At 35.6% G+C, this 26,023-nt stretch overlaps 1 protein-coding gene across 8 annotated transcripts in view; it reads right to left on the reverse strand.

Moving 5' to 3' along the window:
- The window catches only part of FRYL (FRY like transcription coactivator), a 289,611-nt gene that overhangs the window by 156,997 nt on the left and 106,591 nt on the right, over positions 1–26,023 (reverse strand). For all 8 annotated transcript variants that reach the window (XM_037829764.1, XM_037829770.1, XM_037829766.1 and 5 more), the window contains 2 exons: positions 22,256–22,455; positions 9,231–9,284 (listed from right to left, as the gene is read on the reverse strand). In XM_037829764.1, coding sequence (XP_037685692.1) covers positions 9,231–9,284; positions 22,256–22,375 — 174 coding nt within the window. In that variant the 5' untranslated portion in view covers positions 22,376–22,455. The remainder of the gene's footprint in view (positions 1–9,230; positions 9,285–22,255; positions 22,456–26,023) is intronic.

Raw genomic sequence — 26,023 nt, forward strand, 5'->3', positions numbered from 1 at the left:
ATAAGCTTCAAAGTCAGGGAGTGTAAGTCCTCCCACTTCGTTTTTCTTTTTTAGAGTGTCTTTAGCAATTCGAGGCATCTTCCCTTTTCAAATAAATTTGATAACTAGCTTTTCCAAGTCTGCAAAGTAGGTTGTTGGAATTTTGATTGGGATTGCATTGAATCTGTAGATGAGTTTGGGTAGAATTGACATCTTAATGACATTTAGCCTTCCTATCCATGAACATGGAATATTTTTCCATCTTTTAAGGTCCCCTTCTATTTCTTTTAGTAGAGTTATGTAGTTTTCTTTATATAGGTCTTTTACATCTTTGGTTAAGTTTATTCCTAGGTACTTGATTTTTTTAGCTGCTATTGAAAATGGTATCTTTTTCTTGAGTGTCTCTTCAGTTTGTTGATTTCCAGCATATAGAAACATTACTGACTTATGTGCATTAATCTTGTATCCCGCTAATTTGCTAAATTTGTTTATTAGCTCTAGTAGCTGTATCGTTGATTTCTCAGGGTTTTCCAGATATAACATCATATCATCTGCAAACAATGACAGTTTTACTTCTTCTTTTCCAGTTTGGATGCCTTTTATTTCTTTGTCTTGCCGGATTGCCCTGGCTAGCATTTCCAGCACAATGTTGAATAACAGTGGTGATAGCGGGCATCCTTGTCTTGTTCCTGATCTTAGAGGGAAGGCTTTCAGTCTCTCACCATTGAGTACTATGCTGGCTGTGGGTTTTTCATATATGCTCTTTATCATGTTGAGGAAGTTTCCTTCAATTCCTACTTTTTGAAGTGTTTTTATCAAAAACGGATGTTGGATTTTGTCTAATGCTTTTTCAGCATCTATTGAGATGATCATTTGATTTTTCCCTTTCAAATTGTTAAAGTGTTGTAAAACACTGATTTTCTTATGGTGAACCATCCTTGCATGCCTGGAATGAACCCCACTTGGTCATGGTGTATGATTTTTTTAATGTGTCTTTGGATTCGATTTGCAAGTATTTTGTTGAGGATTTTTGCATCTATATTCATTAGGGAGATTGGCCGGTAGTTTTCCTTTTTTGTAGCATCTTTGCCTGGTTTTGGTATTAGATTGATGTTAGCTTCATAAAATGAGTTAGGTAGTGTTCCATTTTCTTCAATGTTCTGAAAGAGTTTAAGTAAGATTGCTGTCAGTTCTTTCTGGAAAATTTGGTAGAATTCCCCTGTGAAGCCATCTGGCCTTGGGCATTTGTGGGAAGATTTTTGATGACTGATTGGATCTCTTTGCTTGTGATGGGTTGATTGAGGTCTTCTCTTTCTTCTCTGGTCAGTCCAGGTTGTTCATATGTTTCCAGGAAATTGTCCATTTCTTCTACATTATCTAGTTTGTTGCCATACAGTTGTTCATAGTACCCTCTTATAATTTTTTTAGTTTCTTCAGGATCTGCAGTTATGTCACCTTTTTCATTCATTATTTTGTTTATATGGGTCTTCTCTCTTTTTGATTTTGTCAGTCTAGCTAGGGGCTTGTCAATCTTGTTGATCTTCTCAAAGAACCAACTTTTGGTGATATTTATCCTCTCTATTGTTTTTTTGTTCTCAATGTCATTTATTTCTGCTTTAATCCTTGTTATTTCTTTTCTTCTACTTGGTTAAGGATTGGTTTGCTGTTCTTTTTCTAGCTTCTTCAGTTGATCCATTAGTTCTTTGATTTTGGCTCTTTCTTCCTTTTTAATATATGCGTTTAGTGCTATAAATTTCCCCCTCAGCACTGCTTTTGCTGCATCCCATAGGTTTTGGTATGTTGTGTTCTCATTTTCATTCGTCTCTATATATTTAGCAATTTCTTTTGCTATTTCTTCTTTAACCCACTGATTGTTTAGGAGTGTGTTGTTTAACCTCCAGGTATTTGTGAATTTTCTAAGTCTCTGAGGGTTATTGACTTCTAATTGTATTCCATTGTGGTCAGAGAATGTGCTTTGAATAATTTCAATCTTTTTAAATTTATTGAGGCTTGTTTTATGTCCCAGCATATGATTTATTCTGCAGGAAGTTCCATGAGCACTAGAAAAGTATGTGTATCCTGGTGATTTGGGATGTAATGTTCTGTATATGTCTGTTAAATCTAATTCATTCATCAGATTGTTTAGGTTTTCAATTTCCTTATTGGTCTCCTGTCTGGTTGATCTATCTATAGGAGAGAGTGATGTGTTGAAGTCTCCCACAATTATTGTGGAAACATCAATTGCTTCCTTTAGTTTTGCCAGTGTTTCTCTCATGTATTTTGTGGCACCTTGATTGGGTGCACAAACATTTATGATTGTTATTTCTTCTTGTTGAATTGCCCCTTTTATTAGCATGTAGTGGCCTTCTTTGTCTCTCAAAACATCCCTGCATTTAAAGTCTATTTTATCTGAGATTAATATTGCTACACCTGCTTTCTTTTGGCTGTAGCTTGCATGAAATATTTTTTTCTATCATTTCACTTTCAATTTCTTTGTGTCCCTGTGTCTAAGATGAGTCTCTTGTATGCAACATATTGATGGTTCATTTTTTTTTGATCCGTTCTGCAAATCTATATCTTTTAATTGGGGAGTTTAATCCATTTACATTCAACATTATAACCGTGAAGGCATTTCTTGAATCAGCCATCTTATCCTTTGGTTTATGTTTGTCATATATATTTTTCCTCTCTCTCTATTAATATCCTTTATTGTACCCATACCGAATCTCTTTAGTACTGAACCTTTCTCCAAGTCTCTCTGTCCTTTCTTTGTTTCTCTGTCTGTAGGGCTCCCTTTAGTATCTCCAGTAGGGCAGGTCTCTTGTTAGCAAATTCTCTCAGCATTTGTTTGTCTGTGAAAAATTTAAGCTCTCCTTCAAATTTGAAGGAGAGCTTTGCTAGATAAAGTATTCTTGGCTGGAAATTTTTCTCACTCAGAATTTTAAATATATCATGACACTGCCTTCTCGCCTCCATGGTGACTGCTGAGTAGTCACTACTTAGTCTTATGCTGTTTCCTTTGTATGTGGTGAATTGCTTTTCTCTTGCTGCTTTCAGAACTTGCTCCTTCTCTTCCGTGTTTGACAGTGTGATCAGAATATGTCTCGGACTGGGTTTATTTGGATTTATTCTATTTGGAGTTCGCTGAGCATTTATGATTTGTGTATTTATGTTGTTTAGAAGATTTGGGAAGTTTTCCCCAACAATTTCTTTGAATACTCTTCCTAGACCTTTACCCTTTTCTTCCCCTTCTGGAACACCAATGAGTCTTATATTCGGACGTTTTATATTATCTACCATATCCCTGAGGTCCATTTCGATTTTTTCAATTTTTTTCCCCATTCTTTCTTTTATGCTTTCATTTTCCATTGTGTCATCTTCCAGGTCACTGATTCGTTGTTCAACTTCCTCTAGTCTTGCATTATGAGTGTCCAGAATCTTTTTAATTTGGTCAACAGTTTCTTTAATTTCCATAAGATCGTCTATTTTTTTATTTAGTCTTGCAATGTCTTCTTTATGCTCTTCTAGGGTCTTCTTGATATCCTTTGTATTCTGTACTATGGTCTCATTGTTCATCTTTAGTTCTTTGAGTAGCTGCTTTAGGTGCTGTGTCTCTTCTGACCTTCTGATTTGGGTGCTTGGGCTTGGGTTATCCATATCGTCTGGTTTTTTCATATGCTTTATAGTTTTCTGTTGTTTTTGGCCTCTTGGCAGTTGCTGAACTTGATAGGGTTCTTCTAGGATTTGTAGACCAATTGAAGTCCTTATCTCTAATTTATCAGATCTACAGCTTCGTGGAGTACACTTTCTCTAATTAACCAGCAGGTGGCGTCTACGAGCCACCTGTCCTCCACAAGCGAGTTCTCCACTGCTTTGCCTTTGTGGTGAGTGGGGGAGTGAGTCTTGTGGGGTCCAATTGGTGTACCAAGCTTGCGTGTGTAGTTGGTGTTGCCCGCCCTGTATATGGGGAGTGTGTCTGGGCAGTCAGGGAGGGGGGGTGGTTCTAACAATCAAATCTCCCTGGTGATCCTGGAGTTTTAAAGCTGCTGCAATAGTCTAATCCTTCAGTTCAGTCCTGCCACAGTTTGTCTCTGCCACTGACCCACAAGTCCTTGGTACTGGCATATGGCTCCTGAGACTTCCAAGTGGGCCCCTCTTCCAGGCCGTGCATCCCCTGGTCCTCTGTTGAGGGAAGACTGTGCTATGTCACAGGTGAGTGCCATCCCCCCAGGGCGGTTCTGGGCTGCTGGGCTGTGTAGGGAGGCTCCCAGTCTGCTGAAATGATGGCTGAATGGGGCTTTGTTAATTCACACTGCTCCACCTTCTCAACCCTGGGACAATCAGCTGAGGGTGCAGGGAAGGCTAATGTCCACGCCCAGTTTTGTGGTGTGTGTCTGTTATTGGAAGCACTTCCATCACACTGAGTTGTCTGGGGCAGCTCTGGGCTATGGGGCTGGCGATGGGCAGGAGTGTTTCCTGTCCACCAGGATGATGGCTGAGAGCAGACACCCCCCTTTTCTTGGGAAGTTGTGGTGTTTGGTGAATTTTCTCAGCCACTGGATTATTGCCTTTTGTCTCAGAGCTCTCTTAGTTCTGCTCTTATCTTGACCTGCCCAAACTGCAAGTCTTTGAAGCTTTCTGTATTGGGCTTCTTAGAGTAATTGTTTTAGAAAAAGGAAAAAGGATTTAAAAAAAAAAGGGCCCTCCTCACAGATCTAATGGGTTATTGAAATGCTAAGGGACAAAGCAATTAGGGCCATTAAGGAAAGGTCCACAGGGCAGAGAGATCAGCTTTTCTTCGGGATTTGCATACGAGCCTCAGGGCCTGAGCTCTGCCCTTCCCCTTTCTATGTTCACCAGAACTCCAAAAATCCTCCGCTTTTATTTTGGAGTTTTTCGTGCTCTTTTTTTCTATGCCTGTCTCCTCTCTGCTGGGCTGGCTGCTCTGATTCTCTGGTGTCTGGTCTCAGTCTATCTATGGTTGGAGTTTGGATCAGTAGAATGAGTTTCCGATAAGGGCTGCCACTGCAGTTCTCCTTTCTCCTTCCCGGAGCTGACAGCCCCTCCTCCCACGGGACTGAGCCTGGCAGGGAGGGGTGCGGGTCCCCTGGCCGCAAAAACTTACAGATTTCACTGATCTCAGCAGTTCGACGTGTTCATGAGTGTTGTATGAAGTATGCCCAAAGTCAGATTGCTCTGTGGTGTCTAGTCCACGCAGTTCCTGGCTTTCTACCTACTTTCCTGGAGGAGTAACTAAAACATACAGCTCACCAGTCCGCCATCTTGCCCCGCCTCCCCAATAAATTTAAAAAGATGGAAATTATACAAAGCCTTTTCTCTGACCATAGTGGAATGAAGCTGGATATCAGTTAACAAGCAGAGAACTGGAAAATCAACAAATATATGGAAGTTAAATAACACACTCTTAAATAATCAATGGATCAAAGAATAAATTACAAGGGGAATCGGTAAATATGTTGAGACAGATGAAAATGGGAACACAACATATCAAAACATATGGGATGCAATGAAGGCAGTGTTAAGAGGGAAGTTCATAGCCCTAAATGCTTACATTAAAAAAGAATAAAGACTTTAAATCAAAGACCTAACTGCACAGCTGGAGGAACGAGAAAAAGAACAGCAAACTAAATCCAAAGCAAGAAGGAAAGAAATAACCAAGATTAGAGCAGAAATAAATGAAATTGAGAACAAACAAATAACAGAAGAGAATGAACAAAACCAAAAGTTGTTTCTTTGAAAAGACCAGTAAAATTGACAAACCCTTAGCTAGACTGACAAAGAAAAAAAGACAGAAGATGCAAATAAATAAAATCAGAAACAAGAGCAAACACATTCTTACAGAACCCACAGAAATAAACAGATCATAAGAGGATACTATGAACAACAGTATGCTAACAAATTAGACAACTTAAATGAAATGGACAATTTCCTAGAAACACATGAACAACCTACACTGACTCAGTAAGAAATAGAAGACTTCAACAAGCCAATCGCAAGTAGAGATTGAATCAGTCAAACACCTCCCAAGAAAGGATGCCCACGACCAGATGGCTTCACAAGAGAATTCTACCAATCATTCCAAGAAGAATTAATACCAATTCTGCTCAAACTCTTCCAAAAAATTGAAGTGGAGGGAACACTATCTAACTCATACTATGAAGCCAACATCACCCTAATACCAAAGCCAGATAAAGATACTACAAGAAAAGAAAACTAAAGGCCAGTCGTGCTAGTGAATATAGATGCAAAAATCCTCAACAAATATTTGTAAATCAAATCCAACAGCCCATTGAAAGAATTATACATCATGATCCAATGAATTTTATTCCATATATGTAAGGGTGGTTCAACACAAGAAAATCAATGTAATACACCACATTAACAAATCAAAGGGGAAAAAGCCCACAGGATCATCTTGATTGGTCAAATGCAGAAAAGGCATTTGATAAAATCCAGCATCCTTCCTTGATAAAAACACTTTGAAAAACAGGAATAGAAGGAAACTTCCTCAACATGATAAACAGCATACATGAAAAACCCACAGCTAATAAACGTAATGATAAAAAGATTGTAAGCTTTCCCTAAGATCGGAAACAAGACAAGGATGCCCATGGTCAATACTTTTATCCAACATTGTGCTAGAAGTTCTAGCCAGAGCAATTGGACAAGAAAAAGAAATAAAAGGCATCCAAATCAGAAAGGAAAAATAAAACTTTCCCTATTTGCAGATGACATGATCCAATATTTAGAAAGTTGTAAAAAATCTACAGCAAAGCAACTGGAATTAGTAAATGAATTCAGCAAAGTGGCAGGATACAAGATCAACACACAAAAACCAGTAGTGTTTTTATACACTAGTAAGGAGCAATCAGAGGAGGAAATCAAGGAAAAAATTCCATTTACAATAGCAACTAAAAGAATCAAATATCTAGGAATAAATTTAACCAAGGATTATCAAAGATCTGTACAGAAAACTACAAAATATTGCTAAAAAAATCAAAGATCTAAATAAAAGAAGGATGTTCTGCATTCACGGATCTTAAGACTAAATATCATTAATATGTCAATTCTACCTAAGTTCATTTACAGATTCTATGCAATCCCAATCAAAATTACAATGGTCTACTTTGCAGAAATGAAAAAGCCAATTATCAAATTTATTTGTAAGAGTAAGGGACCAAATAGCAAAAAAAAACTATCTTGAAAAAAGAAGAACAAAATTGGAGGACCCACACTTCCTGACTTTAAAGCATATTACAAAGCACAGTAGTCAAGAAAGCACAGTACTGGCATAAAGACAAATCAAATCAAATTGAAAGTTCAGAAATAGACCCTCATCTATGGCCAGCTGATATTTGACAAGGCTGCCAAGTCCACTCAACTGAGACAGAACAGTCTCTTCAACAAAGGGTACTAGGAGAACTGGATATCCATATCCGAAATAACGAAAGAGAATCCCTATCTCACAACTTATATAAAAATTAACTCAAAAATGGATCAAAGACCAAAATAAAAGAACCTGGACGATAAAACTCCTAGAAGAAAATGTAGGGAAGCATCTCCAAGATCCTGTGGTAGGCAGTAGTTTCTTAGACTTTATACCCAAAGCATAAGAAAGGAAAGAAGAAATAGATAAATGGGACCTCCTCAAAATTAAAGACTTTTGTGCTTCAAAGGACTAGTCAAGAAAGCGAAAAGGCAACCTACTCAATGGGAGAAAGTATTTGGAAAACACATATCCAATAAGGGTTTAACAACCAGAATATATAAAGAAATACTACAACTCAACAATGAAAAGACAAACAACCCAATTAAAAAATGGGCTTAAGACTTGAATAGACATTTTTCCAAAGAGGAAATACAAATGGCTAAAAAAGCACATGAAAAGATGCTCAACATTACTAGCTATTAGGGAAATGCAAATTAAAACTACAATGAGATATCATTTAACACCTACCTGAAGGACCACTATTAAAAAAACAGAAAACTGCAAGTGATGGAGAGGATGTGGAGAAACAGGAACACTCATTCACTGCTGGTGGGAATGTAAAATGGTTCCAACGCTGAGGATGACAGTTTGGAAGCTAAGTATAGAATTGCCATATGACCTGGAAATCCTGCTACTAGGTATATAACCAGAAGAACTGAAAGTAGGGACTTGAACAGACATTTGCACATCAATGTTCATAGCAGCATTATTCACGATTGCCAAAAGATGGGAACAACTCAAGTTTCCATCAACTGATGAACAAAATGTGGTATACACATACAATGCAATATTATTAAGCTATTAGACGAATGAAGTCCTGATGCATACAACAAAATAGATGACCCTTGAAGACATTATGTTGAGTGAAATAAGACAGCCACAAAAGGACAAATATCGTATGATCTCACGAATATAATATAATTATAATAAGCAAACTCAGAGTCAAAATCTTAGAATACATCTTACCAAGAGACAGAATGAAGGCAGAGAATGGGGAGCAGATGCTTAATTTGTGCAGAGTTTTTAATTAGGTTGATTGTAAATGTTTGGAGATAGAGGTGCTGGTAGCATATTATTGTGACTGTAATTAACAGCACTGAATTATCTATGTTGACTATAGTTGAAAGGGGAAGTTTAGGGTCATGTATGTCACTAGAAGAAAAACAAGAGGATAAAACACGGGACAGTATTTATAGTGAACCTTGTTGTAGATGTCTAGGGTTAATAGTACAAATATAAGAATGGTCTTTCATGAACTACAACAAATGTACATCCTTATTACAAGGTGATAACATAGGGTGGTATATGGGATAAAATATACCTAATGTAAACTATGGACTAGAGTTAACAGTAATATTTTAATATTGTTTCATCAGTTTTAACAAGGGCACCACCAGTGCTAAGTGTTAATAATGGGGGGGGGGGGTATAAAGGTATGGGGTTTTCTTTTTCGAGACATAAAAATGTTCTAGAATTGATTGTAGTGATGAATGCATAACTGAATAAAATGCAAGCCATGGATTATACACTTTGGATTGCTTGTATGACGTGTAAATATATATCAATTAAACTGCTTTAATAATAATAATAATAATAAACCTACCAACTCTAGAATGAATCTATTGTTAGGATATAGAGTCACTAAACAACATAAAGGAATTTGTTAATATTGTACATATTTGGACCAGACTATTAACACCATTTTCCCTTCAATAAAAATATTCATCCAATATTGACATACCTGATCAAACTGAAGATCTTCACCTCTCTGAAGAGACCTGGACAAGAGTTTCTCCTACAATGAAAAAAAGTATGTGTGTAAATACATGTGCAAAATATGAGCAATCTTATATATGATAAACCATTTTAGATTCGAGAGTTGATTTTGTATTTGCTCTCATGTGCCATTAAGTTGTTTTAATGGAAAGGTAAGGCTCTAACATAACTTGCCCAGGATCACACAACTACCAAGAAAGTGGTGAACCCTGGCTCAATCCCCAGCAATGTGGCTCCAGAGCTCTCACCTCCAAAGACAGAAGCTATAAGTCATTTGATCTAAGTTCTGCAACAGATACCAGTTCAACAGTTCTTAGAAGTTAAATTAAAATAAGCCTCAAGTTCAATATAGGTTCTCTATAAATTCAAAAGTCAACAACAACATTTACTCATTGTGACATCCATTGATCCAACGAGCATTTACCGAAAAGCAGACTAGTACAGCATTTATTAGCCTGGGCTCTGGGCTCAAGTGGCCTTGGTATGAAAGCTGGCTTGATCACCAATAGGTGAATGACCCTAAGTTGATTACTTAAGATCTCTTTGCTTCAGTTTTCTCACCTACAAAATGAGGGTGATTGTCAAATGTTGGTATTAGCGCTATGCTAGTTTTGTTTTTAAAAAGGGAGGGAGGGTGAGGGGTAGCTTCCCATTTTTCTCTGTGTACTACAATAGCTGAAGAGGAACAGAATTTTCTACTCCTAGAAACTATGAAAAAACTAGCCAGTGAATTGACTGCAATCAGTGTTTTACAGATATTTACCCCTACAAATAACTAGGGGTAAATATTGCCCCTAGTTATTATATTAATTAAGTTTATACTTCCTACTGAGTAAATTCTTCTAATTTCCTACAGTAGAATGATATTGAAAGTGCTGACTAGGGGCAAGGCACTATTTAAGCATTTTTACGTTACCTCTTTACTCCTTACAATTCTTCAACGTATTGAAAGTAAACTAACAAATGAACATGCCACAGGCTGAGTGCTTACTCTGTGCCCGATACATGCTATATACAGTCAATTCTGCACTTGTTTTGAAAACATGAACTTAACCCAACACTAGAGAATAATTTGTGTGTCATCTAGCCCTGTGGTTTTTATTGTGCTATTTTTCATAATGAAGTGATTTTCAGGAATACAAATGTCACAATATAGCAACTATTTGCCCTATGCTAAGTATGTTACAGATATTATTGTATTTAATCCTTAGAACAATCTTGTGGAATAGATACTATTATTGCTAATTTAGAAAATGAGAAAATGAGACATAAAGAAGATACCTGTCCATGGTCATATAGTAAGAAAATGACACTCAGATTCTGGTATGTATGTTATCACTGTCCATTAGTTAGAGAAGTCTGTACAAACCGTTTTCTTGCAAAATTTCATTACAAACCTTTCTGAATTATTCATTATTCCTAATTTGATATTACATGTATAGTGGTTTGAAGCTGTCATGTACCCCAGAAAAGGCCATGTTCTTTTAATCTATTCCTGTAGGTGCAGACCTGTTGTAGGTAGGAACTTTTGGTTAGGTTATTTCAATTGAGATGTGACCCACCCCATTCGAGGTAGGTCTTAATCCTCTTACTGGAGTTCCTTATAAAAGGATAAAGGACACACAGAGGTGAAGTCCCGAGAGCTCAGAGAAGCCCCAGAGAAGCTGAGAGACAAGGACACACCCACAGAAACAGAGAGCCACTGAAGCCAGAAGAAGCTGAAAGCACAGAAACCCAGGACAGAAGGACTAGCTGACACTCGCTATGTGCCTTCCCATGTGACAGAGGTGTTCCAGATGCTGGCAGCCTTTCTTTGAAGAAGGTATTGTACTGCTAATGACTTAATTTCGACATTTTCATGGACTTAGAACTGTTAATGTGTAAGCTAATAATCCTCATTGTAAAAGCCAACCCACTTTGGTATATTGCATTTCGGCAGCTTTAGCAAACCCAAACAACATGCATTTGTTCTATCACTATCGGCTAGCCTATGATACAGCTACTGTGTTAATTGTTTCACAGAACTTTTCTTGAATTTATTTGCCAATATCATTTGCTAATACTTCTATTGGTTTTCTACTTCATCAACTGATGCTTTTATTTTTGTCAATTCCCACTTTTGCTTTCTTAGACTTGTTTGGTTGACTTTATTTCTAACTTGCTGACTTTCCAGTTAATTTGTCAAAAACTAAAAGAAATTTGTTAAATTTTCTATAACTATTAATTTTTGTTAATACATATTAATGTCCAATAATTTTGGTTTTATTTTTTGGAATTTTATCAGTGGTATATATGGTCTTATTACATATCAACAAAAAAATTAAGTCTATGATAGTTATATCTGTATTGTACATTGTATGCTTGATCACAAAAAGTGATTTTTCTCTTCTATCTTGTCTTGCTCCATTTCCACTATGTGTGTTAATACCTAAACCCCTGACTTTTAAGAACCACACCCAACTGTAACTGTAATTAACAGCACTGAATTATCTATGTGACTGTGGTTGAAAGGGAAAGTTTAGGGTCATGTATGTCACTAGAAGAAAAACAAGAGGACAAAACATGGGACAGTATAATACAGTTTATACCCAACACTTAAAGAGTGTTAAGTGTTGGGTATAAAATGGTGGGCAAAGGCAACAGGGTCAATGCCATCATGGAGTCGATGCTGTGAGGGAGATGGACAGTAACCAAATAGTCCTATCAAAACATAATTACAAACTGAGGACCGCTGGAAAGAAAAACATAGGATGCTCTGAGACAACTAAGGGAAAGCATCTAGTAAAGGTAAGGAAGAATTTCTAAATCACATGGATGTTTGGCCTTTTATCTGAAGGATGTGTGGAAATAAACCATACAAAACTGCCACACAAGCAAAAAAAAATTCAAGCAGGGAACAGCATGTGCAAAGATTCTGAAGCAAAAGACTGCTCATAAAACTACAAGATGAGGGTGGCTAGCACAGAAAGGGTAAGATGTGACAAGAGAAAGTAGAACCAAGACCATCAGCACCTGCTCAAGCTTCCTAAGAATTTCATACATTACACTAGGAAGTAATTAAAAGGTTTTATGAAAGAGAGTAACAATTATACTTGCATTTTAAAAGATACTTTGAAGAAACTGCAAATTAAAACACTGAAATACCATTATTTAGAGCAGCTAAAATAAAAAACACCGACAACACCAAATGCTAGGGAGGATGTGGATCTACAGGAACACTCATTCACTACTGATAGGAATGGAAAATAGTCAGCCACTTTGGAAGACAGTCTGGCAGTTTCTTACAAAGCTACACACAGGTTTACCATACAACCCAGAAATCAGGATTCTAGGCATTTACACAACTAAATTGAAAATTTATGTCCATAATACAAAAACCTACACAGAAATGTTCATGGCAGCTTTAGTCATAATTGCCAAAAAACAGAAACCAAGATGTCCTTCATTAGGTGAATGGATAAAAAAAGGTGGTATATCCATACATTAAAGTTTTATTCAGCAATAAAACAAATTGAGTTATCAAGCTACAAAAAGATGTGGTGGAATTTTAAATGCATATTGCTACATGAAAGAATTAGTCTAAAAAAGCCACATACTTTATGATTCCAATTATAGGACATTCACATAAAGACAAAAACCATAGACAAGTAAAAAGATCAGTGTTTGCCAGAGGATTGGGGCATAGAGGGTGGGATGAATAGGTGGAGCACAGGCATTTTGGGGATTGTATTCTACATGATACTGTAATGGTAGACATACGCCACTTTGCAAATCAGAGACCTAACCTCACAATTGGAGGATCTAGAAAAGAAGAATAAACGAAATTCAATGTGAGCAGAGAGAAGAAAATAAAGAGTACAGTGGAGAGCAACAGAGAGACTCAATAAAACAAAAAGTTGATTCTTTTAAAACACCAATAAAATTGACAAACCCCTTGGCTAGACTGACAAAAAAGAAAGGACACAAATAACTAAAACCAAAAATGAGGTGTAAGGTAGGTATTACTACTGAGTCAACACAACTTAAAAAGATCATAAGCGGATACTATGAACAATTTTACATCAAGAAATTAGATAACCTGGATGAAATGCACAAAAATGCCTAGAAACACACAAACTATACACTGACTCAAGAAGAAATAGAAAATCTTACATACTAATAACAAGTAAAAAGATTGAATCAGTAACCAAAAAACTCCCAGCAAGGAAAAGTCCAGGAACAGTGGTTTCACTGGCAAATTTTACCAAACACATCAAGAAGAATTAAAACCAATCCTTCTCGAATGAAGTTGTGAGGTATGCAACTAGATGAATGGACCATAAGGACAGTATGTTGACTGAAATAAACCAGAAATGAAAAGAAAAACATTATAATGCCTCACCAATATGGACTAACTATAATGTGAAAACTCTGAGAAGTGAATCTGAGAGCACAGATTATCAGGGGAAGGCTTATGGTAAAGGTTCCTAGATTGCTCTTACAGCAGTTACATCTATCCCTGAGTTTTAAGGGCTGTTTCTAAATTCTGAGATGCTGAGCTCTTGTGTATAACCTGGTTGGTCCTTGGAACTTCGAGTATCTGTGAGATGTGACATGATACACATCCAGAGTTCAGCAGCTATGAATGTCAGCATTACCCCATCCAGAAAATGTTAAAGAGGCTGAAAAAGAGATCAGACTTCAATTAGAGATACGAACGCAATGTACTTGGTTAGGACTAAGATAAATCAGACTAAAGGGTAAAGGACGATATTGACAGCATTTTAAAACTTCAATTTCCGTGTGAAACCAAAAGAAGAGCTGTTTATTCAGTACAAAATCTGTATTTTCTGTAGCACACTATATAATTTAACTGGTATGGTTAGTTTATTCAAACACCTTAATTACTTGGAACTTTGAATAGGGAGTGAGATTGGGTTGGTTTGTACAGGTTAGTGTGAAGCCCCGATACATCCCAGTATAATTTGGGCAGAGAATAAAAATGTATTTGCAAATCCCCTTGAGGGACTGGGGGAAAATGTGAAAATATTAAACTTCCCCACCTGGGGAACTACTGATATTCTCACAAGCACTGGGGACTACTAATTTAGAAGGCTGAGCCCTCACTCTTGGGCCTTGCCTTATGAAGCTTGTTACTGCAAAGGAGAGGCTAAACCTACTCATAATTGTGCCTAAGACTCGCTGCAAGAAAACCTCTTTTGTTGCTCAGATGTGGCCTTTCTAAGCCAACTTTGCAGGTAAATTCACTGCCCTCCCCACGATGTGGGACATGACTCCCAGGGGCATAAATCTCCCTGGCAACATGGGACATAACTCCCAGGGATGAACCTTGTTCTTGCATCATGGGACTGAGAAAGCCTTCTTGACCAAAAGGGGGAAAGGAAATGAAACAAAGTTTCAGTGACTGAGAGATTCCAAATGGAGTCAAGAGAACATTCTGAAGGTTGTTCTTATGCATTATAGACATCCCTTTTTAGTTTTCAGTGTTTGGGAATAGCTAGAAGGAAATATCTGAAACTGTTGAACTGCAACCAAGTAGCCTTGATTCATGAAGACAACTGTATAACTATATAGCTTACATGGTGTGATTGGGAGATTGTGAAAACCTTGTGGCTCCCACTCCCTTTATCCAGTGTAAGGACAGATAAGTAGAAAAATGGGGACAAAAAGTAAATGAATAATAGAGAGGGATGGGAGGATGGGATATCTTGGGTGTTCTTTTCTACTTGTATTTTTATTCTTATGCTTATTTTTTTGTGTGGTAATGAAAATGTTGAAAAATTAATTGTGATGAATGTACAACTATATGAGGGTACTGTGAACAACTGATTGTACACTTTGGATGACTGTATGGTATGTGAATATATCTCAATACAATTGAATTAAAAAATAATAATCTTTCCAGTTAAAAAAAAAAATCCTTCTCAATTCTTCCAAAATATTGAAGATAACAGTACACATCCTAACTCATTTCTATGAGGCCAACATCACCCTAGCCAGATAAAGATGCCACAAGAAAAGAAATCAACAGACCAATATATCCCTTTATGAACATGGAAGCAAAAATCCTCAACAAAATTCCAGCAAACCAAATCCCGCAGCACACTGAAATAATTACACATCATGATCAAGTGGATTTATCCCAGATATGCAAGGACGGCTCAACATAAGAAAATTAATGTAAAACACCTCCTACATAGAATAAAGGGGAAAAAACACATAAGATCAACTCAACTGATGCAGAAAAGGCATATGACAAAATCCAGCACTATTTCTTGATAAAAACACCTAGAAAATTAGAAATAGAAGGAAACTTCCTCAACATGATAAAGGGCATATATGAAAAACCCACAGCTAACATCATACTCAATGGTGAAAGACTGAAAGCTTTCCGTCTAAGATCAATAACAAGACAAGGATGCCCACTGTCACCGTTATTCAACATTGTACTGGAAGTTCTAGCCAGAACAATTAGGCAAGAAAAAGAAATAAAAGGCATCAAAATTGGAAAAGAAGACGTAAAACTTTCCCTATTTGCAGATGGCATGATCCTATATGAAGAAAATCCTGAAAAATCCACATAAAGTCACTAGACTTAATAAACAAGTTTAGCAAAGTGACAGCATACAAGATCAACATCCAAAAATCAGTAGTATTTCTATACACTAGTGGTGAACAATCTGAATAGTAAATCAGGAAAAAAAAAAACTCCATTTACTATAGCAACTAAAAGAATAAAATATTTAGTGATAAATTTAACCAAAGATGTAAAGAACTTAGAGAGGGCAAACTACAAATCATTGCTGAAAAAAAATTAAAGAAGATCTCAATAAATGGAAACATATCCCATGCTCATGAATTGGAAAACTTCATATCATTAAGATGTCAATACCACCCCCAAAGTGATTTACAGATCCAATGCCATCCCAATCAAAATTCCAACAGCCTTCTTTGCAGAAATGGAACACTAATCATCAAATTCATCTGGAATGGCAAGGGACCCTAAATAGCCCAAGACATCTTCAAAAATAACAAAATTCTATGCTTCCCATTTCCTGATTTCAAACTTATTACAAAGCTACAGTAATCAAAACAGTGTGGTACTGGCATAAGGACAGACATAAAGACCAATGGAATCAAACTGAGAGTTCAGAAGCAAACCCTCAACATTTAGGTGGCCCACTGATTTTCACAAGTGTGCCAAGTCCATTCAATGGGGAAAATAGTCTCTTCAACAAATGGTGCCAAGAAAACTGGATAACCACATGCAAAAAGAATAAAAGTGGACCCCTATCTCACACCATATACAAAAGTAATTCAAAATGCACAAATGACCTAAATTTATAGCTAAAACTAAAAAACTATTAGAGAAAAAGATAGGGAAATATCTTCAGCAATTTGAACTAAGAAATGGATTCTGAGACTTTACACTAAAAGAATAAGCAACAAACGAAAAAAAAATAAAATGAACTTAATCAAAATTACAAAGTTTTGTGCATCAAAGGACATTATCAAGATAGTGAAAATATTTGAAAGCAATATAACTGAAAAGGCTTTAGTATCCAAAATATATACAGAACTCCTACAACTCAACAAGAAAAAGATAAACAACCCAAGTAAAAATTGGGCAAAGGAATTAAATAGACATTTCTCCATGATATACAAATAGACAAGAAGCACATGAAAAGATGCTCAACATCATTACTCATTACAGAAATACAAATCAAAACCACCATGAAATACCACTTCATGCACAGTAGGATGGTGATTATTAAAAAGATGGGTAACAACAAATGCTGCAAGGACGCAGAGAAATAGGAACTCTTGTACATCATTGGTGGGAATGTAAAATGGTGTAGCCAGTGTGGAAAACCATTGGACAGTTCCTCAAAAAGTTTAAATATACAATTACCATATGACCCAACAATCCTACTTCTAGGTATATAACCAAAAGAAATGACTCAAACAGGTATTTGTACACCGATGTTCATAGCAGCATTATTCACAATAGCTATAAGGCAGAAGTAACCCAAGTCCTCATCAACAGATGAATGCATAAACAAAATATTATACATACAACAGAATGTTACTCAACTGTAAAAAGGAATGATGCTCTGATACAATGTGACAAGACTGATGAACCCTGAATACATCATGTTGAGTTAAATAAGTCAGACACAGAAAGAACAGACACTGGACCATTCCACTTACATGAAGTCACTAAAATATGAAAATTCATTAAGGAAGAGAATAGAGTACAGATTGCCAGGGACAGGGCACGGGAAATGGGGAGTGGATGTATAATGCATGCAGGGTTTCTGTTTGGGAGGATGGAAAAGTTTTAGTAATAGATGGTGGTGAAAGTAGCACAACATCATTAATGTGATTGATCCCACTGAAGGGTATGCTTGGGAGTGTTAGGGATAGGAAATTTTACGATGTATATATATAAGTTACCATAAAAAGAGAGAGAGAGACCAAAAGACAATGACAATTAAATCCAATACATGATCCTGGACTGGATCTAATAATTGAGGAGAAAATGCCCCAAAGGACATTATTGGGACAACTGAAAAAATTGGATCTAAAAACTGTATGCTTTATACAAACTTTAAATTCTTGAACTTGACAACTGTACTTACTGTGGCTACGTAGTAAACATCTTTTTTCTTAGGAAATATAAGTGGAAGTATTATGTGTTCACACAGCATGATGTACACAGCCCACTCTAAAACGTTTAGTAGATAGACAGACAGACAAATACAATGATATAACAAATGTAATAAAACGTTAAAAGTTCATAAATATGGGTGCCTGAGGAGGTATATATTGGAGGTCTTGGTATTATTTCTGCAACTTTTCAGTAAATTTGAAATTATTTCAAAATAAAAAGTTTAAATACATATTTATACATATATAAATATATACACACATTAGACAATAGACAAGTAAGGAGAGGCAAAAGCTAACAGAAAACTGCAATTTTGAGGAAACAAGTCATGATAAAGAGAGAAGAAACCCTATTTCCAAATATAATGGCAATTAAAGGGTTTTTAAAAATGCTGGGACCAACCCAAATATATAAGATCTCAATTAGCAGATAAGTGTTCAAAACCTTCTTTTCTATCTTTTTTTTCTAGTCATTGGCAATCTAATAGATTAACAGTTAAGCTTGGATATGCCTGGATCATTACCCAGGATTGATCCATCTCCTTTTAGAAAGAAAGAATCTCAGGTATTAAATTGCATAGTTTGCAAACTGCAGTTTCGATCAATGATTGCCTTTCCTGAATCTTCCCTCTAAAATGGAAATGAAAATGTGGCTAAAAGTCAAGCTCAGCTAATCTTCAAAACTTGTGCCCTCCTTAGCATTTTTTTTATTATGTTTTCTTTTTTCTTTTCTTTTTTTTAACATTTTAAATTGTGAATTTAACATATATACGTAACAGTGATAACTTTCAAAGTACAATTTAACAAGCAGTTAGAGAGCAAATTTCAAGGAATATTATGGGTTACAGCTCCACAATTTCAGTTATTTCTTTACTGTGAAATATATATACAGAAAAGTGATAACTTACAATGCACAATTTAGCAATAGCTATAGAGCAAATTTCAAAGAATATTATGAGTTACAGATACAATCGTGATGCTATAGCTCTCCAATCTACCCAGAGCTGGCATACAGGAAAACAAAATTGGCAGAAACTCTATCCATATGAGAAGAAACTACATTGGTATAGAGGTGTGTATGGGGTAAAATCTGTAAAATATGATGGGGAATTCTTTCAACTGGTTTTGGCTGGCCACCGCGTGAGGAAGAATAACAAGGGATATCTCTTCTCTCTATGTGTGATGATGAAATAGAAACATTTTTCTGATGAAATGTTCACTACTGTTAATGATATTTTCATAATTTTATCTTAGATTATATAGCAGACATCTCTAAAATTATCTGTTGAATGAATGAAATACAGTCAGCATCAGACTATTCTGAAAGAGCTATGGAAGTTCTAGCTAGAAGAATGAAACTGTGTTTTGTTAGGAAAAAAAAGGGCACACACCACAGAAACGTTTCTTTAGACTAAATTCAACTTAAAATACAAACTTTTACTAAGCACCTTCTACTAAGTACCTAGCACTGAGGTCAGAGCTGCAGATAGGAAGATGGTTCCTGATATCAAGTAACTCACTTCAGAGGAGATAACCATGTAAATAATTAACCATGACACTTGTAACCATGGAGTATGGACAAATTATTAAGGAGAAACAAAGATTTGTTTAATTTGGAGGAGGATCACTATTTCGCAGGGAACATATGGGAATTTTGGAAGGATGAACAGAATTTAAATGGCAGGGGGAGGGGGTAAGCACTTCAGATTGAGAGAAAATCAAGAGCAAGCACACCAAGGCAAAAGAGCACACAGAGGATTCTTAAAATATCCAAGTATAACACACATCAGGATAGGGGAATCCTCAGAAGTTATGCAAACTGTAACAAGACTACGAAGAACCTGGAATGACCTACCAAAAACGAGAATTTATTCTGTGGCAAATGAAAAGTTAATACGATTTTTAAAGTAGAAAAGTGATAATATCTGTGTTTGGAATGAAGAAAAATCTAGTGAGAGCAAGGAAGTATAAAGTTTACATAGAGACCACTTCTTGACCAGTAAGAAGGCTACTGCAATGGGCTAGACATGACAGTGACAATGGCATTGGAGGAAAGGGAGTAAGAAAGGAATGAAATATACTGAGTACCTACCTGTACATGTATCACTTTATTTAATCAAATAACATGTCTATAAGGAAGACAAGAAATTCCCATTTTATGGACTCAGTGAAGTTAAGTAATTTCACCCTCATCTTATTTTTAATACTTTTACTTTTAGGACCTTTGAATTTCAAAATTAAAATCCCTTAAAGAATATATAATACTTGTGAACTGATAGGACCACATAAACCACATGGTACTGAAATAAAATATTTTATGATAAAATAAAACATAAAAGTGTTTTTAAAATATGCTGTGTGAGTTGAGAATTGTGGAAGTGAGGTGATGGATGGGTCCTGAAGGTTTATTATACTATAATCTCTACTTCCATAAGTGTTTGAAATTTTCCATAAACTTTTCTTAAATGTGTATTTTTTTACAAAATGGTTCCCTTTCTTACTGAATGCTAAGGATAGGCTAGTGTAGCAATTTATCATGAAGTCAGACCGTCAACGAAGAAAATTAACCTTTTCTAGGTTAAGCACATATACAATCATCCTTGTAATCATTAATTCAGCTCTACAAGCTTTTATAATCCCTACGAAAAACAGAACTTTATCTTACACATATGTTGGGAAAACATATGTACTGACACAAAAACAATCATCACATAGAAATGCAATCAGAATGATTTTAAATTGAAGACAGTGATCTGCATTGTTTTTAAATGTACATTTTGGCTAATGATCTTTCGTCTGTTATTACATAGTAGTCTCCAGAATACATTATTTTATAGATGCTTTTCTCAGAGTAGTTTCTTCTACTTAATGATCAGAAAGAAACTCACTCACAAGCATGTACATACTCACCCCCTTCACAGTCAGCAAATGTTCAGTCCTACTTCACTAAGAAAAGAACATTTAACAATACTTTCTTTAACTTCTCTCCATTTCTAGAAAAACATCTCCGTCATCTCCTCTCCTCTCTTCTGCCACTCTCCTCCCTTCCTTCTGAGGGAGTATAGCAGAATGGGTAAGCATTCAAGATCTGGAGTCTGTGTGATTGTTTGACTCCTTGCTCTGCCACTGAAAGGCTTTGGGCCTCAGACAAACAATAAATTTTTTGAGTCTCAAATTGGTGATAAGTTTCTATACCTAATGCAGTTACAGTAAGGAAAAAGTCAATTTCAGCTGTTACATCTTCTACCTCCATCTTATCACCATTATCCCACTTTTAATCTATGCTGTTATCTTGGTATATGACATAGCGACTCCTTTTAAACCCAAAGTGTAATCTAATCCAAGGCCTCTATTGTCAAAGTTACTTCCTAAAGTTGCACTGTCTTGCTACACCTCTCTCTTGAAGATCTGGCTGATAAATTTCCAAATCCAATAATCTATCACCCTCACATAAATCATGTCAAAATCTGTATTTCCAGTCATACTATCTTGTGAATTTCCAAAAAAAATTTCCAATTACCAATCAAAGAATTCACATGGTTGGATCACCAGTATCTCAAGCTTAACATACACAAAGGAAAAATTATCTTATTCACCTTTCCTAGCCCAATCATATTCCTATGATCCTTATCTAAGTAAATAGATTAGCAACTTTTCTAACACTTCAAAGCATCTTCAACCCTTATTTTTCACTTAAAACCCTATATCCATTTAATTACTCATCAAGTTTTATTGATTCTACTTCTGTTAATTCTCTTTCTTCTGCAACTATTTCCACCATTAATGCCTTACTTCAAGACCTCTTTCATATCGACCCAAACTATATACAGTAGCTAAATAGTATCTGTCTTCAATCTCTTCTTCTTACTGTCCAACCACTGTATTATCTATCACAACAGCATTCACAACTCTTCACAATCTAACTCAAACATTTGTTTGCAGTCTTCTCTCTTTCCTCCTCCATACCACAGACTCTATTGACAGAGGACTTTTCACCTTCTCTAAGTATGTATTATAAGTCTAAGCATATGTTTACTTGTTTATTATAAATCTGGCTACTGTCACATCATCAACTTACAGAATATCCTAGATCTTCCTTTCCCATTGGTGAAGTCCATTTTTGTTCTTCTTATAATCTACATGCAATTATTTATTAAAGTAAATTCTAAAAGCATTACAGCTTTCTAGATCACTACTTTACTGCTATCCTATCCATTAATGTTTTTTTCAAGTAAATTATTTCCTTTGGAAAATTTGTATAATAGCAATTAATACGAAAGTCAAGAAAATATTTCAGATTTAAAATTCAACACTACTCACCAAGGGCTCAGCCATTACAATTTCAATTTTCTTTTCCGCTTGAACAGCAAATTCTGCAAAGAGGCTCTTGATGACATATTCACCAGGTTTGACATCTGGGTCAATCGTAATGTTTGACATGATGATATTCTTTTTTCCCCAAGTGGAATGAAAGTTGGAAGAAAAGCAGTGCTTATTTACCTTGCTGACTGGTGCCGAAGCTAAAAGGAAAAGAAAAAAAAAAAACCTTACTTTAATCAATGAGGCGTACCATAACCACCATATTTTAAAATGCATCCTGTCCTTACCCCCATCCAGATATCTCTATCTCCATTACCATACTCTATTTTTGCCTATTACACTTTCCGCCTTCTAATATACTATGTAATTTGGTTATACATTTTGTTTATTATGGACTATGTGTCTCCCCACCCTACTACTGGACAGGGTTTAAGATCAGGCATAAGAACAGGGATTGTCTTTTACCCTTTTTGTTCACTGATGTATCTAAACTGCCTAAAACAGGGCTGGCATATGCTCAATAAACAGGTGCTCAATAAATATTTGCTGAATGAATGAATGAATTCTAATCAGACTGAAGTGCAATGAATACAAAGATGTGAAAAAATGAAATGGGAATGGGTAGGAATTTTTTAAATGCTGTTTTGGAGAGTATGTGCAGGGAAGGCCTCTCTGAAGAAGCTATATTTGAACTCAGTCCTAAATGATGAAATGAAACAACAAGGCAAAAACACTAGGAAAAGATGGCATAAGAGAGAGTTGGTGGAGTTGGTATATTTAAGAAACAAAAAGAAGGCCAGTGTAGCTGGGGCTCTCAGAGGAGACAGGTGAGGATGATGTAAGGTGAAGTCAGAAACATTAAACAACGATCAAATCACAGAACTTTTAGGACTCTGTAAGGAAATTATATTTTTATTATAAATGCAGTGAAAAGCCAGTGAGAGGGCTGTGGAAAACAGTTTGGCAGTACCTTAAAAAGTAAAACATAGAAGTACCACATGATCTGGCAATCCCACTCTTCGGTATTTAAACAAAAAAATTTGAAGTAGGGACTTGAATAGATATTTGTATATCAAAGTTCATAATAGCATTATTCATAATAGCCAAAAGGTGGAAGCAACCCAAGTGTCCATCAATGGATGAATGGATAAACAAAATGTGGCATATACTTGCAATGGAATATTACTCAACCATAAAAAGAACTGAAATTCTGAAACACACTACAAAATGGATGAACTCCAAAGATGGCATGTTGAGTGAAATAAATGAGACCAAGAAACCCAGGTATTTTATGATTCCACTTATATAAAATAATAAGAAATTGTAAATTCATAAAGACAGAAAGTAGAGCACAGGTTACCATGAGGGAGGTGGAAAGGGAATGGGGAGTTAATGTATAATGGGTGCAGGGTCTCTGTTTGGGAGACAGAAGTTTCAGTAATGGATGTTGGTAAGAGTAGCACAACACTGTGAATATGACTGTTCCCACTGAAGTGTATGCTTGGATGCGGCTGAGACAGGAAATCTGATGTACTACATATGTTTCCATAATTTTAAAAAAGTAAGACTAAAGAGAAAATGACAATAAAATGCAAAATATAATCCTGGACTGGATCTAACAATGGAGGAGAAAATTCCCAAAAGGACAGTATTGGGACAACAGAAAAAATTGGAATATAGACGGTATGTTTTACAACAATGTTCAATTTCTTGATCTTGATAACTGTACTTAAGGAAGTTACATAAGTGAATATCCTTGTTCTTAGGAAATATACATGGATATATTAAGTGTTCAATCAGCATGATACATGCAACCTCAAATGTTTAAAAGAAAGAAAGAGATATAGAGGTAGCTATACAGAAAGAATGATAGAACAAATGTGCAAAATATGAAATGTTAAATCTGGGCATATCAGGAAGGGGTATATTGGAGTTCTCTGAACTGCTTTTGTATTATTTTTGCAAGTTTGAAATTATTCCCCCAAAAAAGTTGTTTTTATTTTTAAATTTGTTGAAAAGTATTAACTTGGAGAGGGATATAACCTGGCTTCTATTTAGAAAGATCTCCCTTTCTGGCTATTCTTTGAATAATAGATTAAAAACCACTGACAAATGTACAATCAGGGAAGCCACTATAGAGTACCAAGTAAGATGGTCATAGACCAAACTAAGAAGATGGCAATAACACAGGAAAAAGGAAAAGAATTTAATATTTGTCATATGTTAATGGATTAAATACTGAGGTGAGAGAAAGGAATTGAGGGTAACTCATAAGATTTAATCACTGAATGGAATTTACTGAATGCTATTCTTAGATGGGAAGACATAGTGCCTGGCAAACAATTAAGTTGTGTCAGTCTTGGTTGCAAAAGAGCTCATACCACAGCATGCTGTTAGCTTTACCAGTTCTCTACTCTTGATCCCCTGGGCTGCCTTCCTGGTGGCCCACATACAGTTTTTCCACTCATCTTAGTCTTCCAGCCCAAGGCATACTACAGACCCTCCCACCCTCCAACTTCAGCTATATATCCTCTTTGACTTAGAATATTCATGGAAAATCTGCAAGTTTGTAGTTTCCTGCCTTAACCTCTTCTCAAGACATTGAATTTTCCATATGCTTCCCTATAAGTAACTCTCCCTTGAAAAGGAAACCAGAATACAAATTATTATTCAAAAATTGAATTTATTGTGTGTAACTACACATAATACAGAACAAATTTGTTCTGAATACATAAATTCTAATTTCATAAAGAATGGCTCTTACAACTGCCATTTTATGTATGTCAAGATACACAAATTTATTAAAATATGCTAAAGAATACTGTATCTAAAGTAAATATGCTTATGTCCCATAAATTAAAATCATCATGTACTGTGTTCTAGAACTAAAATTATATAATAAAAACAATTCAAAACAAAAATTCACAGTTCTTTGAATACAGGACACATTATTCGTTTTAAACAATGATCTGTTTGTTTATTCTGTTTCATGATCCAACATTGTGTATTATTAAGGAGGGAATCCATTAACAAATGTTACTGTGGAAAAAGGAGGAGCTCATAAATTAAAAAAAAAAAAATTATAGTGGATTGTGAAGTGTACTCTATATTTTATATCCATATTAAGTTGGATAACTTTAGGAAATTATACATATTTCAAAAGTATGTTAATTTTCAGAACTTTTTCAGAACTTTTAATTTACATTTTAGAAATAAAAATAAGGATGTAACATATTCAAGAATTTAACACCATGAGAAAACATTCAAAATACAATGTTAAGAGAAAAATGAAAAAACACAGTATGTATATAATAAATAAAATTAAAAGGCAGGAAAATATATTTGCAGGATATTAACACAGACTTAAATCAAATTTACATTCACCCACCAATCTCTAATGGAATCACTTAGAAAAAGAAGTCACACCCCCAAATTAAAAATGGGCAAAAGAAATGAACAAGTCACAAAAGATAAAACCTAGTATTTACCGAATATTCTAAAAACAAATTAAAATTAGATAACATTTGTCATCAATCAAAGTAGTTCTGGCCCGTTTTTTACTTTACTATAATGTTCAGCTTTGGTGAAGATAAGAGAATTCCCTGATACTCTGCTAACAGAAATGAAACTGGAATGATCACTCCAGCAGGGGGAAAATACGGCTAGTTCTCATATAACTTGATTAACTTGATGTCTCTTGGCTACTTCAGTTAAATATTTTATAACATTAAATAGCAATATTTCTCTATAGGCCATGATAAGATTTTG

The sequence above is a fragment of the Choloepus didactylus genome, chromosome 3 (assembly GCF_015220235.1).
Source record: "Choloepus didactylus isolate mChoDid1 chromosome 3, mChoDid1.pri, whole genome shotgun sequence".
NCBI lineage: Eukaryota > Metazoa > Chordata > Mammalia > Pilosa > Megalonychidae > Choloepus > Choloepus didactylus.